Source organism: Bos indicus x Bos taurus, chromosome 12, assembly GCF_003369695.1.
Source record: "Bos indicus x Bos taurus breed Angus x Brahman F1 hybrid chromosome 12, Bos_hybrid_MaternalHap_v2.0, whole genome shotgun sequence".
Taxonomy (NCBI): Eukaryota; Metazoa; Chordata; class Mammalia; order Artiodactyla; family Bovidae; genus Bos; species Bos indicus x Bos taurus.
Genome location: NC_040087.1, coordinates 13,336,564 through 13,357,145, shown reverse-complemented (window position 1 = coordinate 13,357,145; position 20,582 = coordinate 13,336,564). Strand labels below are relative to the sequence as shown.

Here is a 20,582-nt window from a genome sequence, read left to right as displayed (position 1 = left end):
AATTTATGAGATGTTACCTATCTCCCAGATGCCTTTGCAACTGAAACTAAGGTTGATAAATGAAAAGGTTAGGTCCTGTATATTACCTTGGAAAGATGTAGGTTTCACAGGTAAGATCTCTATAAAGACGTTTCGAGGCTGTGAAATACCACCTCTGCATCTGATGCAAAGAGGCAACCCATTGAAAAAGACCCTGATGCTGGGTAAGATTGAAGGTGGGGGAGAAGGGGACGACACAGGATGAGATGGTTGGATGGCATCTCTGACTCGATGGATATGAGTTTGAGTAAACTTCAGGAGTTGGTGATGGACAGGGAAGCCTGGTGTACTGCAGTCTATGGGGTCACAGAGAGTCGGACACTACTGAGCGACTGAACTGAACAGCGGGCTTTATATCAATATCACGCCTGGCAATTACCCTGACTTTGAAGAAGAGGAAACGTCTCTGCAGAATGAAGAGGCATTGAATGCCAGAAACAAATATGTGGACATAAACTCTCTAGCCTTCCCACGTACACGTGGAGTGTGCCTACTTCTTGGAAAGTTGGGCAGATAAACAGATAAAGGTGTCGCTGGTGGCTCAGAGGTTAAAGTGCCTGGAATGTGGGACACCCGGGTTCGATCCCTGGGTCGGGAAGATCCCCTGGAGAAGGAAATGGCAACCCACTCCAGTACTGTTGCCTGGAGAATCCCATGGAGGGAAGAGCCTGGTAGGCCACAGTCCATGGGGTCGCAAAGAGTCGGATACGACTCAGCGACTTCACTTTCACTTCACCAATCAGATAAATAAATGGGTAAAAATTAAAAACCGCTTCTTACGTGTTTGACTGAAGAGTCAAAAATATTTCTCAGCGTTCAACAGCGTTTCACCTCTACTTCTGCTCCCTTGCCATAAACGTGTCAGTGAGGACAAAGCCGAGAACACCACGAGCCTATTCAGTCCTTTCCCCCCTATCATTATGTAACAGTCCTGGTGTACAAAGTCACTTAACATCGTACAGAGAGAAAATTAATCATCGGCTAATGAGATAGGGATGTGAAAAGTTTGAAAGAAGCAATTTAGAGGCCCCAATTAGGGTCTATTCTTGTGGGCCTCCTGTGAGCATCACTGGCTGATCCCAGGTCCAGGAGGGTGAGAAGGGGATGAAGGGGGAGAGAGCAGGGGTCGGGGAGGGCAGGAGAAGAGGGAGGAAGGGAAAAGAAGCTTCTGGGCAGACAAAGAGGCTTTCACAGCGCTCCAGATGAGAGCTACTGCTGCTGCTGCTGCTAAGTCGCTTCAGTCGTGTCCAACTCTGTGCGACCCCAGAGACGGCAGCCCACCAGGCTCCCCCGTCCCTGGGATTCTCCAGGCAAGAACACTGGAGTGGGTTGCTATTTCCTTCTCCAATGCATGAAAGTGAAAGGGAAGTCGCTCAGTTGTGTCCGACTCTTAGCGACCCCATGGACTGGAGCCCACCAGACTTCTCCATCCATGGGATTTTCCAGGCAAGAGTACCGGAGTGGGGTGCCATTTCCTTCTCCAGGATGAGAGCTAATGCGAGCCTAAATAGCCATGGGGAGGGAAAAAGATGGCGTAGAAAACCCTTCAAGGGTAGGTCTGTCTAAAAGGCCTACCCTGGATATTTGCCCACAAGAGGTTACAAACTGGAAACTGAGAGGAAGGGCAGGTACCAGTGAAATAAATAGGAAAGGGGTTTCCCTGGGGGTCCAGTGGTGAAGACTCCACACTTCAAATGCAGGGGACATGGGTTTGATCTCTGGTCAAGAAACTAGGAGATCCCACATGCCACGTGATGTGGCCCCCAAAAAAGGAAAACCCTAAAGTTACTTCATCTGCTCAAGAACATCTCGGCGGACTGGAGTAGGGTGGATGTCCTATACACTGTAAATAGTTTGCCGTGGAGAACATTCAGCCAAGACACAGAAACAAGCGGGAGAGGGCCAGGAGGCTGCAGAGCAGGGGAAAGAACTCAGTGCGGTCCCATCGCCTCCTGGCAAATAGACGGGGAAACAGTGGAGACAGTGGCTGACTTTACTTTCTTGGGCTCCAAAATCACTGCAGATGGTGACTGCAGCCATGAAATTAAAACACTTGCTCCTTGGAAGAAAAGCTATGACAAACCTAGACAGCATATTAAAAAGCAGAGACATTACTTTGCCAACAAAGGTCTGTCTAGTCAAAGCTATGGTTTTTCCAGTAGTCGTGTATGGATGTGAGAGTTGGACCATAAAGAGGACTGAGCACTGAAGAATTGATGCTTTTGAACTGTGGTGTTGGAGAAGACTCTTGAGAGTCCCTTGGACTTCAGGGAGATCCAAATAGTCAATCCTAAAGGAAATCAGTCCTGAATATTCATTGGAAGGACTGATGCTGAAGCTGAAGCTCCAATACTTTGGCCACCTGATGCAAAGAGCCAACTCATTGAAAAAGACCCTGATGCTGGGTAAGATTGAAGTTGGGGGAGAAGAGCACAACAGAGGATGAGATGGTTAGATGGCATCACCAACTTGATGGACATGAATTTGAGTAAAGTCCAGGAGTTGGTGAAGGACAGGGAAGCCTGGCTTGCTGCAGTCCAGGGGTCACAAAGAGTCAGACATGACTGAGTGACTGAACTGAACTGATAAGTTCCCAACACAAGGAAATAGGGGTCACCCTGTATGCCAGGAGACTTGGCAATGGCCCTCAAAACTGGAGCCAATGAACAACAAAGCTTTCAGAAGAAATAAACATTAAGGGGAAGGCAACTAAATGGGATATGTCTAAGGGCATCTTGTCTCCTGTAGCCAAGCATGACCTGCAAAGAGAAATTTGCTGGGGAATTGGATGGGGCAGGAACTTACTGAAAGACTTGTCCTGCTTTCGTATAAGACGCTGAAGGCCCAGGAGGGAACATTCAAGACAGGAGAAGAACCTAAAAAACACAGATCAGGGCAATTCAGTGCAGAATGCAGAATTGTCTGTTTTGTTTCACAGTACCAACTGCGTGCTGCACGACAGCACCCTGAGGAGACCAGACGCGTGTTCCAGTTGATTGGGGTCCTTCGATGGATGTCACCTTTGTGACGGAACTGCCAGAAAGACCCAAATCACGAACAGACATGAAGCTGGGGGCACCGCCTGGCACAGAGTGGGCACTCCAACGTGACCACTGTCTTTCAGTCACGATGCACCCAGTCAGCAAAACCACAGAGTTTAGAATTCAGAAAGGGAGCGAGCACTCCTGATCAGAGGGGCCAGTGTCTGCATGGCTTGTTTCTAGAGAAAACCCCTAGACCTCAGGAAAGCGGGTCTTCGAGGACAGTCACACATAGAAGGACTATGGGAGCAGGATGCCCAGGGCGGCTGAGAGGAAACTCAGGTGTTCCTGTGACCATTCTCCATGGGTTTGAGCAGTAAAGGTGGGAGAGAACTCGACCTGGGAATAGCCCAGGAGTCCAGGCCAAAGACAGCAGATAGATAGTTGTTGTTCAGTCGTGTCCAACCCTTTTCGACCCCACGGACTGCAGCACGCCAGACTCCTCTGTCCTGTCCTTCACCATCTCCCAGAGTTTCCTCAAACTCTGTCCATTGAGTCGGTGACACCATCCAACCATCTCATCTTCTGCTGCCACCTTCTCCTCCTGCCCTCGATCTTTCCCAACATCAGGGTCTTTTCCAGTGAGTCAGTTCTGTGCCTCAGGTGACCAAAGTATTAGAGCTTCTGCATCAGTCCTTCCAATGAATGTTCAGGGTTAATTTCCTCTAGGATTCACTGGTTTTATCTCCTTGCTGTCTAAGGGACTCTCGAGAGTCTTCTCCAGCCCCACAGTTCGAAAGCATCAATTCTTCTCTGCGTATCAGTCAGTATCTCATAGTGAAAACCATTAGAGGGACTTTCTTAGTGGTTCAGGGGTTAAGTCTCAGCTTCCGGTGCTCAGGGGGTATGGGTTCAATCTCTGATGGAAGAGCTAAGATCCCACATGCCTCCAGGCCAAAAAACTGAAACATAAAACAGAAGCAATATTGTAACAAATTCAATAAAGACTTTAGAAAATGATCTACATCAAAAAATTTTAAAAGTTGGACAACAGAATGGGTTATCCTGGGAGGCAGCAAATACAGAGGTGGTTGTCATTAGGTGTATCCCAATAAAGGCAGGATGCAGAGGCGTTGGAGACTGCAAACGCACAATGACCAAGCCCAGGACTTTCGATTCCAGTTCCAGCTGTATGCCTCTTCAGCTCTGTTGCTTTGGGCAAGTCACTTCACCTCTCTGGGTTTTCTCATCTCCAAATTGAGATGGTAGGACTAGGAAATGCCCGAGTCCCCTGCAACTCTGAGATGTGATGGTCCGTGATAATGCCCAGTCGCCTTTGCTTCCTTCTCTGATCGAGCCCATCCTGCCTGGCAGGCACCGTCCACCATCTTTATGCCTCACTGGTGAGGCCATTGTGTCTGAGGAGTGTGTTCCACAAGCCCAGGGGACACAGAGCGGCTCCCTTGGAGTGGGACAGCTCGGGCCTCTGTACCCAAACTGCCCTGGCAGAAAATTCAAATCCCCCGGCCCTCAGGGTGAATGAATTTCCCAGAACCTTTGATGGGCGTTTACCTCCCACTCCATCAGAACGTGTCTGGTTCCCACATGCACGTTAGTAGAAAAATCTGACAGAGCCCTTTCCAGCCGTCAGTTCTTCCCTGCACCAGTTTGGGTCAGAAGTTCTGAAAAAATCCCGTTCACTTGGCGTCATGTCATATTTACAGACACGGGCACAGATCTTCTGTCTCAAGTTAGCTGTTGACAGCTGCGTTTCCTCTAACTGCCAGCATTGCATCTGCCATAGGAGACAGGGGGCTTTACTGATGGGATGAGGTCTTTGTAAGGCGTGCACAGCCGGGCGGGGCTCCAGGAGCTTACTTGGGATATGCACCTTGGGATTAAATGGCACACACCTCTCCGCCTCCCAGTCTCTTCAGGAAGATCACAGCAGCATTTTCAATTTTGCTTTCCTCAAGATTCTGCTAGTTCGTGTGCATGCATGCTAAGTCACTTCAATTGTGTCCGACTCTTTGTGACCCCATGGACTGTAGCCCGCCAGGCTCCTGTGTCGGTGGGATTCTCCAGGCAAGAATACTGGAGGGGTTTACTGTGCCTTCCTCCAAGGGATCTTCCCAACCCAGGGATCAAACCTGTGTCTCTTACATCTACCTGCATAGCCAGGCAGGTTCTTTACCACTAGCGTCATCTGGGAAGCCTCACATAGCTGTTTAAAAGTACACAATTACATTAACGTACAATCTTTGTGATCAGATTGTTCTCAACAAATATATGGCAGTCTTCTAGGATTGTATTTCCACAGAGGAAAAACCGAAGGGCTGTTCTGCCCACAGGGGGCTGGCTTTGAACCCTTCTTCTAAGAGAATATTTAGAACTATCTTTATGTTTCTGATCCTGATAAGGATGTTGTGGAAATACCTTTTTTATATGCCCAGTGCATATGTAGAAGCCATCCTTTTTAAGACTCAGGTCAGCTGTCACCCCTGCCCCCTTCTTGGATTCCTTCAATGACGCTGTCCCTCTGGATCAGTCTCCTAGGGCTGTCGTAACAGAGAACAGAGTGGGAGGGCTTAAAGCAGAAATGTCTTCTCTCATGGTTTTGGAGGCGAGAAGTCCGGAATCAAGGTGTTGCCTGGGCTGTCTTATGTCTGAAGGATCTAGAGGAGAACCTGTTTCGCACCTTTCTCCTAGCTGCTGGTTTTCGTCAGTGCTCCGCTGGACTCCTTGGCTTGCAGCCTCCTCCTCTCAGTCACTGCTTCCATCTTCTCTGTGTGTCTGTCTGTGTCTTTCCTCTTCTTATAAGGACCCCAGTCCTGTTAGATAGGGCCCACCCTAAGCAGAGTATGACCTCACCTTAACTTGATCACATCCGCAAAGACCCATTTCTAAATAAAGTCACATTCTCAGCTTCCTAGGGGAATTAGGAATTCAACACACCTGTTGGGGGGACACAGTTTAAGCCATGACAACCCCTGCCCCAAACGGGTTCCGATGCCCCCTTCTCTGTATTTCCATAGCACCTCTTGGTTAAATGTTCTGCAACAGTTCTCCCACGGTATTGTCATTTTCTGTATAGCTGTTTCTGCCACTAGACTGTTGATTTCACTAAGAAAGGACTTCCATCTTTGTCTTTGCAGGCCAAGTACCTAGCCAAAGTCCAGCATTCAAATGTTAGTCAAATGAAATTTACCATCATCATGATTTTTTAAAGATAATTTTATGTATTTATTTATTTTTGGCTGTGCTGGGTCATGGAGAAGGAAATGACATCCCACTCCAGTGTTCTTGCCTGGAGAATCCTGTGGATCGAGGAACCTGGCAGGCTATATAGTCCATGGGGTCGCAGAGAGTCAGACACGACTCAGCGAACACTACAGCGCTGCTGTGCGGGCTTGTCTCTAGTTCTGGCGAGCAGTGGCTGATCTCCGTTGCAGTGCACGAGCTTCCCATTGCAGCGGCTTCTCTTGTTGAGAGCATAGGCTCTAGAATGCATGGGCTTCAGTTTTTGTGGCACATGGGCTCCGTCATGTGGTTTCCAGGCTCCAGAGCACAGGCTCAGTAGTTGTGACGCATGGGCTTAGATGTTGTTCAGTCACTACGTCATGTCCGACTCTTTGCAATCTCCACTATCTCCTCCACTATCTCCCAGAGTTTGCTCAAATTCATGTCCATTGAGTCAGTGATGCCATCCAACCATCTCATCCTCGGTCACCCCCTTCTTCTCCTTCCTTCAGTCTTTCCCAACATCAGGGTTTTTTCTAATGAGTTTGCTCTTTGCATCAGGTGGCTGAAATATTGGAGCTTCAGCATCAGTCCTTCCAATGAATATTCAGGGTCAATTTCCTTCAGTTCCTCTGAGGCATGTGGAATTTTCCCGCATGAGGGATGGAATCCATGTCTCCTGCTTTGGCAGGTGGATTGTTTACCACTGAAACACCAGGGGAGCCCCATGGTGATGTTTTATGTGTCTGCAGTGTTGATAACATACTTATTTAAGGTTACATTAAGTAGATGTGAAAATCCATACTAATGTCGTAGGCAACCGTTACCGTTTGTCGACCATATGTTAGATGTTATGTTAAACACTTTGGGTTTTTATTTAATTCTGTTTAATCCACCCAAGAATATTAAGGTTGAAATATGATTATCCCCATTTTATGGCTATTATAAGTGAGATTTAACACGGTTAGTTCAGTTTCCTGAGGTCACACAGCCAGTACGTGGGAGACCCAGGGGCCTGCCCATAGGCCGTCTGACTGCAGACGCGGGCACTTACAGGTCCGTACCCGACTGTCCTGAAGACTGTCCTCTCTGATGCTCCCGTTTTGTGGATGTAGTGTGTTCAGTGTTCATGTTCGCCTTTACCTAATGAAGATGCTGAAGCTGAGAGGAGTTGAGGAACTTAACTTCTGTTCACCTGGCTGTGCCCACATCTGTCTACTTCAAGGTCACCCTTTTTAGCATCTGCTTTTCCCTGTTGATCATAAAATGATTTTTAAGGCTATTAAAGGAAAGGCAGACCTGGATTGGAAAAAAGCATTGCCTTAATAATCCATAAGCTTAACTGATCTTACGGAAGCAAGACTTGTCAATTGCAGTGAGAAACCCTTGTGAAAAACAGCATCACCATCCTCAACTCCAAGAAAAAGAATGTCCCCATATATCCCATTGTTTTGAGTCAGCACTTCTTGAGAAAGGAGGGGAGTTACTGCACGTCTCTTGGGACCCCTCCTGCCTGTCTCTGCCTGTACATGCCCTGGGCCCTGAACCCCATGCCTGGCAGCTCCCTGGGCTTCCTCTGGTAGGAGGAAGGGGACCCCAGCACCCTGCTTCTGGGACTCAGCATCCCGCTGGGTTGACCTGGCAGTGCCCTGCCCTGTACTCCGGGACCTATAACCAGAGTGTTTGCTTCCTCCTGCAAACCCCAGGCGTCACTCCTGGCATCTTGGAGTGTCTTACTTCTCCAGCCTGAGTCTCCACTCAGGTAACCTGCCCAGTTGCCTAGTTTTTCTTGACCTGTGACCCCATAGTGTTGTTGCCAAACTCCAGTTTCCCCTGGAATGAGTCAGAGCCGTGGACCAGGGTGGCTCAGGCTTTGTGACCTGCGGACAGTGTCTCCTGGCAAAGTCGGCCAGCCTGGCTTCGTGTTTTATCTGCTGCTCACGATCTCTCGCCATCACCAGACCTCAAGTGCTACCAGTTGGCCTGATTCCCACCTTTTTTTCTCTTTTCTTCTCTTGGGGCGCTGTGTCCTGCCTCCTGGGCTGCCCTTGTTCTTGGCACTGACAGCATATGTCCGTCCACTCGGCCACAGTCCAGCCCACACCTAACTCAGTTCTGTCCAGCCTTGACCATACTATGCATTGCCTTTCTTTCAAATGGGATCTAGTGCTCACCTTAAATATGAGATTCTTTACTGAGGCAATGCCTGGAAGGACAGAAAAGGGGAAAGCCACTGCTCGGGGCAGCAGTTGAAGAGAGCAGGAGGGATGGAGGGCAGCACAGAACCCAGCTCAGGGCCTCTGGCCTGGCAGAGGGCACACCTGGCCTTCAGTGGCCACCATCCGGTGGTGCCACACTGGCTCGAACGGCAAGATCCCCTCATCACATCACGGCCACACCGTCACGTGCTCCCTGTACTGTGGCCTCAGGATTATTCGGACTTCTCCTATCAGGCTCCCCCTGGCTGGCCCCTTCCTGGACAACTCTTAGCCCTTTGCACCTCCGTTCACATGTCTCAGCTCTTCTGCTGAGGGTGGTCCTCATCCTTCCTGCTCTCTTCAAACTCTGTGATTTCTCCCAAGTGGGGAATGTGTTGCTGTTACCTGTGTCACTCCAGATCCTGGCAATTGTATGCGCTCAGCATGTGTCAAATGAATGGATGGATGGATGGATTCGACTGCCATACCTCAAAAGCTTGCAACACAAACCGCAAGTCGCCCTCTGAAAAATGGTCATCTGGTTGATAAAACACTAAACCGATTCAACAGGATTTTTGTTTCTGTTTTTGTCTTGTCCAATTGGGGAAAGACAATTAAAATATTTTCTGAGCTACAGCCTTGCTGTCTCTGTGATCGCAGCTAGCCATACAGAGAGCAGCTGGACCTGGCTGCAAACTTGGCAATAAGTGATGCTTCCTCTTGCTTAAGTATAGTTTCTAAAGATAAAAACTGTAGAAGAAAGTTCTATTATATACTTGTCATGTTCATTCACTCAGTCGTGTCTGACTCTTGGCAACCCAGTGGACGGTAGCATGCCAGGCTCCTCTGTCCTTCACTGTCTCCCAGAGTTTGCTCAAACTCATGTACACTGAGTTGATGATGCCATCCAACCATCTCATCCTCTGCTACCCCCTTCTTCTACCCTCAACCTTTGCCAGCATCAGGGTCTTTTCCTGTGAGTTGGCTCTTCATATCACGTGGCCAAAGTATTGGAGTTTCAGCTTCAGCATCAGGCCTTTCCGTTGAATATTCAGGATTGATTTTCTTTAGGATAGATTGGTTTAATTTCTTTGCCATCCAAGGGACTCTGAAGAGTCTTCTCCAGCACCACAATTCAAAAGCATCAGTTCTTCGGCATTCAGCCTTCTTTATGGTCCAACTCTCACATCTGTACATGACTACTGGAAAAACCGTAGCGTGGACTATGTGGACCTTTGTCGGCAAAGTGATGTCTCTGCTTTTGAATACAATCTCCAGGTTTGCCATAGCTGAATCGAATTATTTCTTGCTGCAGTTTCCCACCTCCTCCCTCTTTTCCCTGAGTGGAATTAGAGCTCACCGTCTCTCAAGTTCAAAGCAAGACGAGGAACTGACTCTAAGAGCATCCATTGTCTCCTCACCTTTGTCTTGTTATGCACGTGTCTCTCACACCTTCAAAATTTGTGCATTTTCTTTAATGCATCCGTCCAAAATACACTCCTGTGCTGTTTGAGAAAACAGTTTTCATGTGTTCATATATTGTTAAAAAGTAATGGGTTCATAATTTTTTAAGTCTAATCTTTCTTACCTTTTTCCCTCAAATACAGAATCTCAGATTCTTTGAGGTCCAACATAATTTAAGCACTAATTCCTTGCGAAGTGCTTTTCAGACTACTGCACTCACCATGCGGATTTCATTAAGCCCTCCCCAATCTCTTTGTATTCACATCTCAGAAAAAGCAAAGTAACTCTTGCTGTGTATTCAGATTTTTACTCAAGAGTTGTTAATCTTTTGTTTCTATTTCTGAAGATGTCTTTATTTATTTGGCCTTCAAAAAGAAAACAGAAGTCTGCTACAACTAAAAGAGAACTCAAGGGCTGGACCCCTCATCTCATTTGGGGAAACATCTGGTTATTGCCATTCATGGAGCCCTCATTTCAGGGTTTGCAGTCCTGAGTGGTTTCAGCCTTAAATCACCCTGTGTTGGCAAACAATAGTAAGAGCCAGGCCAGGAAAGAAACAGACAAATCTCATGTATGGAACGAGATTAAATAAAGGCATCACCGTGCCAATATTCCCCTTGGCAATATGTCTATTTCTAATATGTTCTCCTTAGCAGCCAGTAAGTTATGTCAGTGATGATGACATTGGAAGCTGTTCTATTCTGGACCTTCTCCTTTAGAACTGGCATCTGGATCAGAAGGCTGTATCTTGATTTTTTTTTTTTTAAAGAGTAGAGTACATTTGTAGTAGTGGCACGCATTATGTGAATGATAGTGTTGGGTCATTCTCAGTGGAAACTTTCAAGTGGTTATAAAAAGAGATATATTTAAAACCAGGGCCAGAGACCTGGGCCCTAGTTCTGACTCTGCCATTCATTTGCTCTATGATGTTGGAAATCTGACTTTCCGGCTTTAAGCCTTGATTAGTTTATCTGTGAAATGGGAATAAGACTGAAACTTCATGAAAATTTCAAGTGAATAAGCAGAGTGTTAGACCTGTCTCTGTCACTTCCAAATTTTGATATTTGTACCTCACTTTGTTTTGAGCAGTTATCAGTGCAGAATCCTGGAGTCCTCAGAGGTTCGTGCTTGCAGAGACTGTCCACTCAAAGCCCCATGTGAGAGACAAAGATACTGAGGGCCATGATTATATAGAAGAAGGGCCTAGGATGTCAGGGCCACTGCTTTGAAAGACAATGCTTCTTTGGCATTTACATGGAGGGTTTCTTTAAAAAAAAAAAAAAAAAAGGCAAAAACCAAACCCAAAACCCCACCTCCTTTTACTGAAGTGAGGCTGGTATGCAGTCAGATTAAATGAATCTCCTCATAAATGGGCCAGTGGTCCTCTTGGGGTCATAGAGCAGGATCACCCTGCTGCTTCCGTTCAGCCCAGAAGAGAAGCGGAAACACCCGAAGTAGCTAGAAGAAAGCTCTAACAGGCTTCTTCTGGGAAAGGAAAAGTTGGTGCTGGGCCTCTGTCCTGGCCTGTCTTAGCAAACAGAGCCTGGAGTTGTCCCTTCCTCACCTGCCTCTGGGCATAGCTGACCTGTCAGCTCAGCCAAGCAAAGAGTGAGGCCTCCCAAGGGCCTGAGGCACCAGCTGGACATGAGCACCTCAGAGGAGAGGGGGCAGGAGGGAAGGAGGGGAATGCACTAGAATAATGGCGGAAAAAATAGAAATTAGAGAAGAAAACTTCATTCCGGTTGTGGAGGGTCGCCAGCGGCGTCTGAGCTGCTGATCTGTCTGCCTGGGAGCAGTACCACGCCGCCAGGGAAAGTATTTGTTATCTGAAAACGGAAGAATCCTCAGGAGAGAAATCTCCTTGCAGCTACTCACAGACACAGTGCACTGTAACAATCCCCACCCTTAAAAAGGCCTTACTAATTAAAAAAAAAAAAAAAAAACTTTTATATCCCTTTGAAATGACTTCTTTTATTATCACACTAAAAAAAAAAAAAAATTCAGTGTTTATATTGGAAAACCCATCGTTTTTGTGCCCTTCCATTTTTATTGCAGGGCATAAAGCTGTATTTTTTATATTCCACAAATAAAGATTTCAGAAGGGCAGTCAATTATTTGCTGATTGAATTAGAGGAAGAATGTGTGATTATCCCACAGATCTCAGAAATGTATATAGCTAATTTTATGCCCACATGTATCTAACCCATGGGCTTCCCAGGTGTCTTGGTGTTAAAGAATCCACCCACCAGTGCAGGAGCCGCAGGAGGTGTGGGTTTTATCCCTGGGTCAGGAAGATTCCCTGGGGAAGGAAATGACTACCCATTCTGGTATTCTTCCCTGGAGAATCCCATAGACAGAGGAGCCTTGCATGCTATAGTCCATGGGATTGCAAAGAATCAGATTCGACTGAGTATGCAGATAATGTATCTAACCCAGCCTTCGTAATTATAATCACTCTTTGTTTTTTATTTCCCAGTGGAAATAGGATAGGTTGGACCTGAATGCATCATTATAAAGTATGCACGTCTAAATTGAACTTTTCTTAAATCTAGGTCATTTGGATAAGAAGCCTCTTTTGATAAAACCAGGTTGACAATTGGATTCACTGGGCACTTCAGTGTTAAATATATTCTTCCCACCTCCTTGGTCATAAGCCAGTCACATCTGCATTGGAAGTTAAGAAACAGAAAATAGAGTTGACAATAATAGCAGAGCTTCCTGGTTCATGGTTTTGCACTCTAATATGCTATCTTCTGTCCTGCTGTGTTAACATTTTAAATAACATATCCTCTTTTCCATGAAGCATTAAGTTCATCTTTACTCGTTACCTTTCTGTATTGCTATATTTATTGCCAATGAGAAATTCCTAAAAAACAGCCGAAAGTCAAATCACCTTTGCGGGAAAACAGCAAAGTAACCACAGAAACTGATCTAAGATCCACCAGCCAAAATGATATTTTATGTACTTTACAGACTCGATCTGTGTACCAGGCTTTGATCCGGGCCTCAACATGATGACTGGGATCACCCCTATTAATCCGATGATACCAGGCCTGGGGCTGGTACCACCCCCACCGCCAACAGAAGTGGCTGTCGTCAAAGAAATAATCCACTGCAAAAGCTGTACTCTTTTCCCTCAAAATCCAAGTAAGTGGCAACTGTAAGCAGTATTTGATCATCAAGTTTTAATTTCTTTGTCTTTTTTAAATATAGTATTCATTTTCCGAATATGACTCAAAGTTCTCCCACTTTGGTACGCAGAGTGGGGATCATGCTACAGAAGTCCTTTGTCTCTAGAACAGAAAAAATCTGTGGGTCCCTGTGTCTTTCCAGGAGCTGAATCGACACCATGAAGGGCACACGTGTGATTGGGGATGTATAAACAGCATTAAGAATCTTTTTTTCGCACAATGAAGTCTAGCATTTGCTGCGGATCAGAGTGTGAAATATGTGCACACTTCCATCCATCTTCACAAATGCAGGAGAGAAACCCTGAAATGTGTTTTGCTAGATGGAAAACAGAATTAATTTGGCAGTTAGCAATTTTGGTAGGGGGAGCCCACATCTGCGAGCTCCTGGGCCAGATTGCCTTCACTTGAAGGAAACATAGATTTGATGAAATGAATAGGCCAGTTTTTTTTTTTTTTAATTTAACTTCTGATGCTAAGTTTATGGGCTTAAATAGCTGAATTTTTTTTTATTCGTATTAATCAGTGTTGCCTTTTTAAAGTGGACCTTCTAGAAGATTGCTTTAGTAATCTACATATAAACTAGGTAAAATGTTGTGACAGTGTACATATTATCTTTTTATACAGCCTCCCTCAAATTTGGGAGTTTGCTCATTTAAATGTGAATAATTTTTTTTGAAAGCGTATTTTTTTCAGGCCCGCTGTTTCCCAGCCAAGTAAGTACCGTGCCCGCTTTCCGGCTGTTTCCCGTTCTGCCTCGTCGCTCCATTATACCCCAGAAAGACAAAGCAGATAACCAGCCTCAGGTTTCCAGCATGTTGTCATTTCATCATGCTTTGTAGTTTCTGAAGGCTTCCCCGCCAGCCCCCGCCAGTTCTCTGGGCCTCTGTATTATGAAGGAGAAATGAAATTATGCTCACATTTGCTTTATCTCTGTTCGTGGACAGGCATAGCCACTCTGTAGAAAGGAGCAGAGACGAACGGAGAGGTGGGAAGGAGGCAGGCACTGGAAACCTGACACCCCCATCCATATCCGTCGCTGTAGACATTCATCATTGCTCAAAATAGAGAAAGTCTGCGAGTGTGACTTTTGCCAGGTGAACCAGAGAAAAGAAAAATAAAATAGAGCAAAAATAAGTAAAAGGCAAAACACCCTGTGTTTGGTTGTGATTCTCAGATCTTCCACCCCCCTCCACAAGAGAACGACCTCCCGGGTGTAAGACTGTCTTTGTCGGAGGCTTACCGGAAAACGCCACCGAGGAGATCATCCAGGAAGTCTTTGAGCAGTGCGGTGACATCACAGCGATTCGGAAAAGCAAGAAGAACTTCTGTCACATCCGCTTCGCCGAGGAGTTCATGGTTGATAAAGCCATTTACCTTTCTGGTACTTTGCATTACATAAGGGGTTTCTTTCCCCCCGGCGCTTTGGTGATGTTTTGTGATATTAATATGAGTGCATTCCCTTTGGCCTTAATGTGCAATAAAAGCGCTCACAATTTGGGGCTGGAGAGGAGGAATTCTGCCTTTTCCCCCAGGTGCCAGAACCTCGAAGTCTGTGAGCGCACCTCTAGGCTGCAGGCGTGGGTTTCCTATCATCCAGGCTTTAGGGATTCCATTGGCTTTCTAATCAGTGTCCTCAAATGCTTATTAGCTGTGAAGCAATATTATGACTACCAAGGACCGCTGTTATTATCAGATGTAATTCTCGGGGGGAATACAGCCCTCTCTCAGTGTAATTTCAGTTTTTCAGAAGTGGTTCACTTTCTAGACAACAGGGCACCGGTTTAAGATCAGTGCCTTACAGGAGGTGGTCGTGGCCGAGGGCAGGCCGTCTCCCTCCGTTGGCTCGCACACTTAGCCTCTAAGCCCACCCACCAGCCCTGCTTCTCTGGTGCCATTTACAGGCGGTTGTTACAGATGTGGAAACTAGGAATGTAAGGCTGCCTTCCATCAGGTGGGTGTTGGAGCAAGTGTTCCCAGTGAATTTAAGGTTCTTCCTCCATCGCGAAAGAATTTGGAGACAAAGTGATAAGTACGAAGTAGATTTATTTAGAGAGAAACACACTCCGCAGACAGAATGAGGCCATCTCAGAAGGTGAAAGAGAGCCCTGAAATATGGCATGGTTCATTTTTAGGAGCTGTTATTTTATAGGCTAATGAGTGGGAGGATTATTCAAACGATTTTAGGGAAGGCGTGGAGATTTCCAGGTATTGGGCCACTGCCCACTTTTTGACCTTTTATGGTTGCCTCAGAATTGCCCCAGTGCTGGTGGGGTGTCATTTAGCATACACTAGTATATTACACTGAGCATATGATAAGGCTCGAGGTCATGTCATTCTTTAAGGGTTGTGCCCTACTGTCTTCCCATCCTGTTTCATACGGAGCCTGTCAATAAGGTCTTTGCCAAGTCTAAGAATCGCAGAGCATTGAAGGACATCTTTTTGGATTTAATTCACTGCTCTTCCTTCCCTCTCTTTCTTCATCTGCACCTTTCAGTCTGTCACTCTGCATGCCACCTCCCTCTTCCTGAAGCAAAGCCAGTGAGGAAAGGTGAGAAAATAATAGGAAAAAAAATCTGAACATTACTACCAGGTTTTCTTAACTTCTGCAGTAAGCCCCTGCTGCTGCTGCTCCTGCTGCTGCTAAGTCGCTTCAGTCATGTCCAACTCTTTGACCCCATAGATGGCAGCCCACCAGGCTTCCTCGTCCCTGGGATTCTCCAGGCAAGAACACTGGAGTGGGTTGCCATTTCCTTCTCCAATGCATGAAGAAAGTGAAAGTGAAGTCGCTCAGTTGGGTCAGACTCTTAGCGACCTCATGGACTGCAGCCCACCAGGCTCCTCCGTCCATGGGATTTTCCAGGCAAGAGTACTGGAGTGGGGTGCCATTGCCTTCTCTGCCGTCAGCCCCTATGGCCATCAAATTCTTTTGCAAACCCCAGAAGCCTTGGGGTTATTCCAACACTGCAGAGATATCCCTGTGCTAAATAGTGACCTGGGGAATTTTAAAACCTTTATTCCAAAAAAACCTGACAAACTGGGGCAAAAACCTAATAGTATTCCAAAATGGAGATGGAAGACAAAACATAGAGATATTGTACAGCACACATGTTTCTTGCAACTCTTGAGCTACAGCATTAGAGTAATCTATTAGACAACCAGGAGTTCTGTTGAGTGCTTGGCACTGGGTTTCACATGCCTCGGGCAAGATAACCTCTCTCGGAGCCTCTGTTTTCTCATCTGCAAAATTGAGACAGTAACAGTGCTACCTCATCAGATGATTACAAGGAATAAATCCAAATAATGGGAATAATGGATATTAAGCACCTAGCAGGACATATGCAGCCTGGGTACCATTCAGTAAGTGGCTGTTTTTAACACAAATATCCTGATGATGATAAAGTAGCACTGGTTTCTCAGGAGCCTTGCCCTGGGAATTCAGATTCTAATCACAGCTCTACTAATATAACTGTGACTTTATCCCACCTTATTAAATGAAGGAGTTAGAATAAATCAGAGGTGCTTTTCAACACCAACATAGCACAATGTTTAGACCCAATCAGAAACCTCATAGTACACTGCCAGAGATGAATAGTCCAGAATTTAGGCACTTGAAAGTCCCAAATTTATGCCTTGATGCTACATATTTTTTTTTTCAAGCTCTGATCTGGGCCCCCTCCTGACTGCCCCTTGGCAGCAGAAGGAGCCCACAGCAAAGGCCTCACCTCCAGCGTCCCCTGCCCGGGTGCAGCATCGTCCCGGGAAGATCTGAAGGGCTGATTGGGAGGGGCAGGAAGGCAGACAGGCTGCCCCTCCCGTGTGCAAGCTTTACTGCAAGCCGGAGCCCAGCTGGATGGCCTGTCTAATTTTAGGACCGTGATCACATCTGAAGGCCAAGTTAAATTTAGACTCGGCCTCATCATAGGCTCTTTTAAGAGCCTTAATGATGATGTTGGGTGAAAGAGACAGTGCTTTCTGGAACCATAAACATCTGAAAAGTGATGTTCTGGACCCGAGCAGGGGAAAGTTTCTTGGCCATTTGGGACAGCTGGCCAGTCTTAGGCCATTCTGCCTGTTCAGCTGTTAGGTATATATTACCACAGCCTGCTGGTTTGTTAAGTTCTCCACGGCCCACAGCCACGATACACTCTGCTTTAGCAATAATACTGCTCCTCTGTGATCAGTATTGATAGGTATTGTTATGTCTTCCCATTTTGGGAGAATATCCTTTAAACTTGGAAGGGAGATGGTCATAACAGGAATCAGATGTGAGATCAATTTCACGTTTGTAACTTTTCAAAGATGTGAAGTGCCCTCCTGGGGAGGCGCCAGGCCGTCTTGGGATTTTTGGCTCAGTTTCAACCCCAGGTACTAAGACAATCCTCTGAAATTCACCATGAGAGCGCGTGCATCAGCGCTGTGCTGCCCGGCATCTCGCAGTGGTGGCTCATGTGCGCAGTCCCCACACGGCAAAAGCGCTCCTTCTGCTCTCTCTTCTGGCGGCCCCCAACAGCCAGGATCCTGCTGGGACCTGAATTTATGTTTCTAAAATCCGAGCACCCCAAACTAAAGAGCAACCTCAAAGCCAGGCCTCCTCCATTTGAAGTTAGGCTGGCGGTCCGGTTGCAGTTACGTGTGTGTTGATGTCTCAGCTCCAGTTGCGGCTCATAATCTCTGTAAGTTGTGTAGCTCACAGCAAATCCCCCAGAGACCTCTGGGCCCTTTTTTCTTTTTTTGGTCTAGCTTTGGGTTCTCACACGGGTTCCTGTGGCCTTCAGAGATTGCACACAAACAATTTGTGCAGTGCTGTGTGCCAGATGAGGTGCTGGAGGGCTGTAAGGAAGGCCTCTTGATTGAAGGTAAAATATTCTCCTGCGTGCCCCAGAGGATAAGTGGAAATAAAACAGCATTGCCAAATTGCCGTGGTAGTTGTGGCTTTTGCAGCTGCCAAGACAGAGAACGGAGTGGCAGAATGAAGCAACAGGAGAATGAAGCAATAGCCTGTGAGTGAGGTGTGGTAGAATTTACTACTTAGACCTTTTTAAATATCATAGATATTCTTTCTTTACTCACACTCCACCGCTTTCTGAAAAGAATGTAAGTGAGCTTATGAGGTAGAGTTATAGTATGTTGAAAATAGAAAATTGAGGCCATAAAAAGCAGAGGGGTGTAGAAAAAAAGCTCCCTGCTCCGTTTGTTTGTGAGCTTCCTGGAAGCCAGAGGGAAGAAGGAGTTAGGATAGGTGTCCTGGTTCTTGAGATCATCTTGGTAACACTGGTTTGGAGATCACTTCCCAGCGAAGAGTTTAGCTGCCCATCTGTAACAGATACATCTTGGCCCCGTTCCAAATCACGGAGGACGGCAGCTTCCCGCCTCCCCTGGGAAGGATGTCCTTCTTAAGGGAAAAAGAGGTCAGCGAGAGCTCCCAGGCTCACCTTGAATGGCCTGGACCCGACTGTCGACAGCGGCACGGGACCATGTCGTGACCCTGGCATGTGACCGGACTTCCCCATTGGTTTCAGGTTACCGGATGCGCTTAGGGTCCAGCACGGACAAAAAGGATTCTGGCCGCCTGCACGTGGACTTCGCCCAGGCGCGCGATGACTTCTACGAGTGGGAGTGCAAGCAGCGGATGCGCGCCCGCGAGGAGCGGCACCGGCGCAAGCTGGAGGAGGACCGCCTGCGGCCGCCCTCGCCACCGCCCATCATGCACTACTCGGAGCACGAGGCCGCCCTGCTGGCCGAGAAGCTCAAAGGTAGGAGCCTGGCACCGGCTTCCTCTGCGTCTGTGCATGCCAGCGCCCTCCCCAGGCGCCGAGGCCCCGGGCATCTCTCCTGGCCCTTTGCATCCTGATCTCATAGAGCTGGCGTTACCCACCTGGGCTTCCTCATGCTCCCTGGACAGAGCCCGGCCCTCGTCCCTGAGTTCTCCCTGATTGGGTGCCTTCATCACTCAACAAAATTCGTGCAAAGACAGGCAGGAGAGCTCCTGTACAACTGCAAAGCAGGCTACCAGGTTCCCACCGTGTTGAATGAGCCCGTGTCTCCTCCTGTGGGGCTGGGCGGTCCCAGGGCTCCTGCTGATCTGTATGGTCTGCACCTCCACTGGGCTCTTAACCAAGCTTCCCCAGAGGCTCATCAGAAACCAAGCTGGGACCCATGCAGGACAGAAGAGAAATGTAGAAGAGGGCCCCTCTGTCTTCAGAGCCGGAGTGGAAGGGACCCTGCTAACACCTGCAGAAGAGTGAGGTTTAGAAGTGAGAGCGTTTCATTTCTTTGAATGTTTGCTGTGCTCCTCTCCCGGGTTTGAGACCCTGGGAGAGACAGACAGACAGAGGCTTAGTACCTGCCACAGTGAACCACAGATGGTTGGGAAGGGTCCAGATTTTGAAGGTAGGAGGACGTGTGTGTGAGTTCTGTTTCCTTCTTGATCAGAGTTGTTGACCCCAGCAACATGGGTGCCCTGCACAGGCAAGTGGCGGTTAGTCCCTCCTCAGTTATCTGGCATGTCAGGTTTTAAAGAGAGAACACAGGTCGTGGTCGCTGGCCACACACAAGTGTCTACAAGGAAACGACGCACTGTGACAAAGCCAGTGACACAGTGGTCCATCAGTGTGTGAGCAGCACGCTTGGGAACTCAGGGACACGTGTGCGTGATGTTGAGGAAGGTGTCAAGAAAGCTTTCAAGAGGAGGCAGAGCTTGAACATTGCAAGAGAAACAAGAATTCCCCCCCACCAGGGGAAGAAAGGGTCCAAAGACATTCTTGTCAGAGGCGGGAGCCCTAGGAAAAAAGACGCAGGGAAGCAGATGGGGAATTGGGCACAGAAAGAGGGAGGCATGTTGCCTCCTCTGGGGAACGTGAGAGCTGCTTGGAAGCTCACGGGAGTGAAGGTGATGCTGGGAACCCAGTGTGGGGCCAGACGGGGGAGCCCTGAGGGCTGCCGCTGGATCTGGGTTTTGCTCCATAAACAGTGCAGAAGTCATGAAGGGCTCTTAGGAGAGAAGAGATGTGATTTATCCTTGGGAGTGTTTTAGAGCCTAGCTGGCAGTGTTCAAAGTGGATTGTGTGTTTTCACTAAAGGAAACTTGAAAAACTGCCCCAGACCTATTTTCGGAAGATAAAAAGTTGACATTCTATTTTTTTTTTTAAAGAATTTTTTAAAATCATTTATTTATTCATTTATCTTTGGCTTCCCTGAGTCTTTGTCGCCGCACGTAGGCTTTCTCTAGTTGCGATGAGTGGTCGCTACTCTGCACTTGCTGTGCGCAGGCTTCTCGTTGCTGTGGTTTCTCTTGTTGCAGAGCTCAGGCTCTAGGGTGGGCTTAGTTGCTCCACAACCTGTAGAATCTTCCCAGATCAGAGATTGAACCCGCGTCCCTTGCACTGACAGGTAGATTCTTAACCACTGGGCCACCAAGGAAGTCCTAAAAAAGAATTAAAAAAAAAAAAGACTTCTGCTTCTAGTCTTCA

General features: G+C 47.3%; 1 protein-coding gene across 4 annotated transcripts in view; it reads left to right on the top strand.

Annotated features, from left to right (window-relative positions):
- The window catches only part of ENOX1 (ecto-NOX disulfide-thiol exchanger 1), a 343,215-nt gene that overhangs the window by 141,418 nt on the left and 181,215 nt on the right, over positions 1–20,582 (top strand). For all 4 annotated transcript variants that reach the window (XM_027557160.1, XM_027557163.1, XM_027557161.1 and 1 more), the window contains 3 exons: positions 12,896–13,069; positions 14,288–14,494; positions 18,633–18,866. In XM_027557160.1, coding sequence (XP_027412961.1) covers positions 12,896–13,069; positions 14,288–14,494; positions 18,633–18,866 — 615 coding nt within the window. The remainder of the gene's footprint in view (positions 1–12,895; positions 13,070–14,287; positions 14,495–18,632; positions 18,867–20,582) is intronic.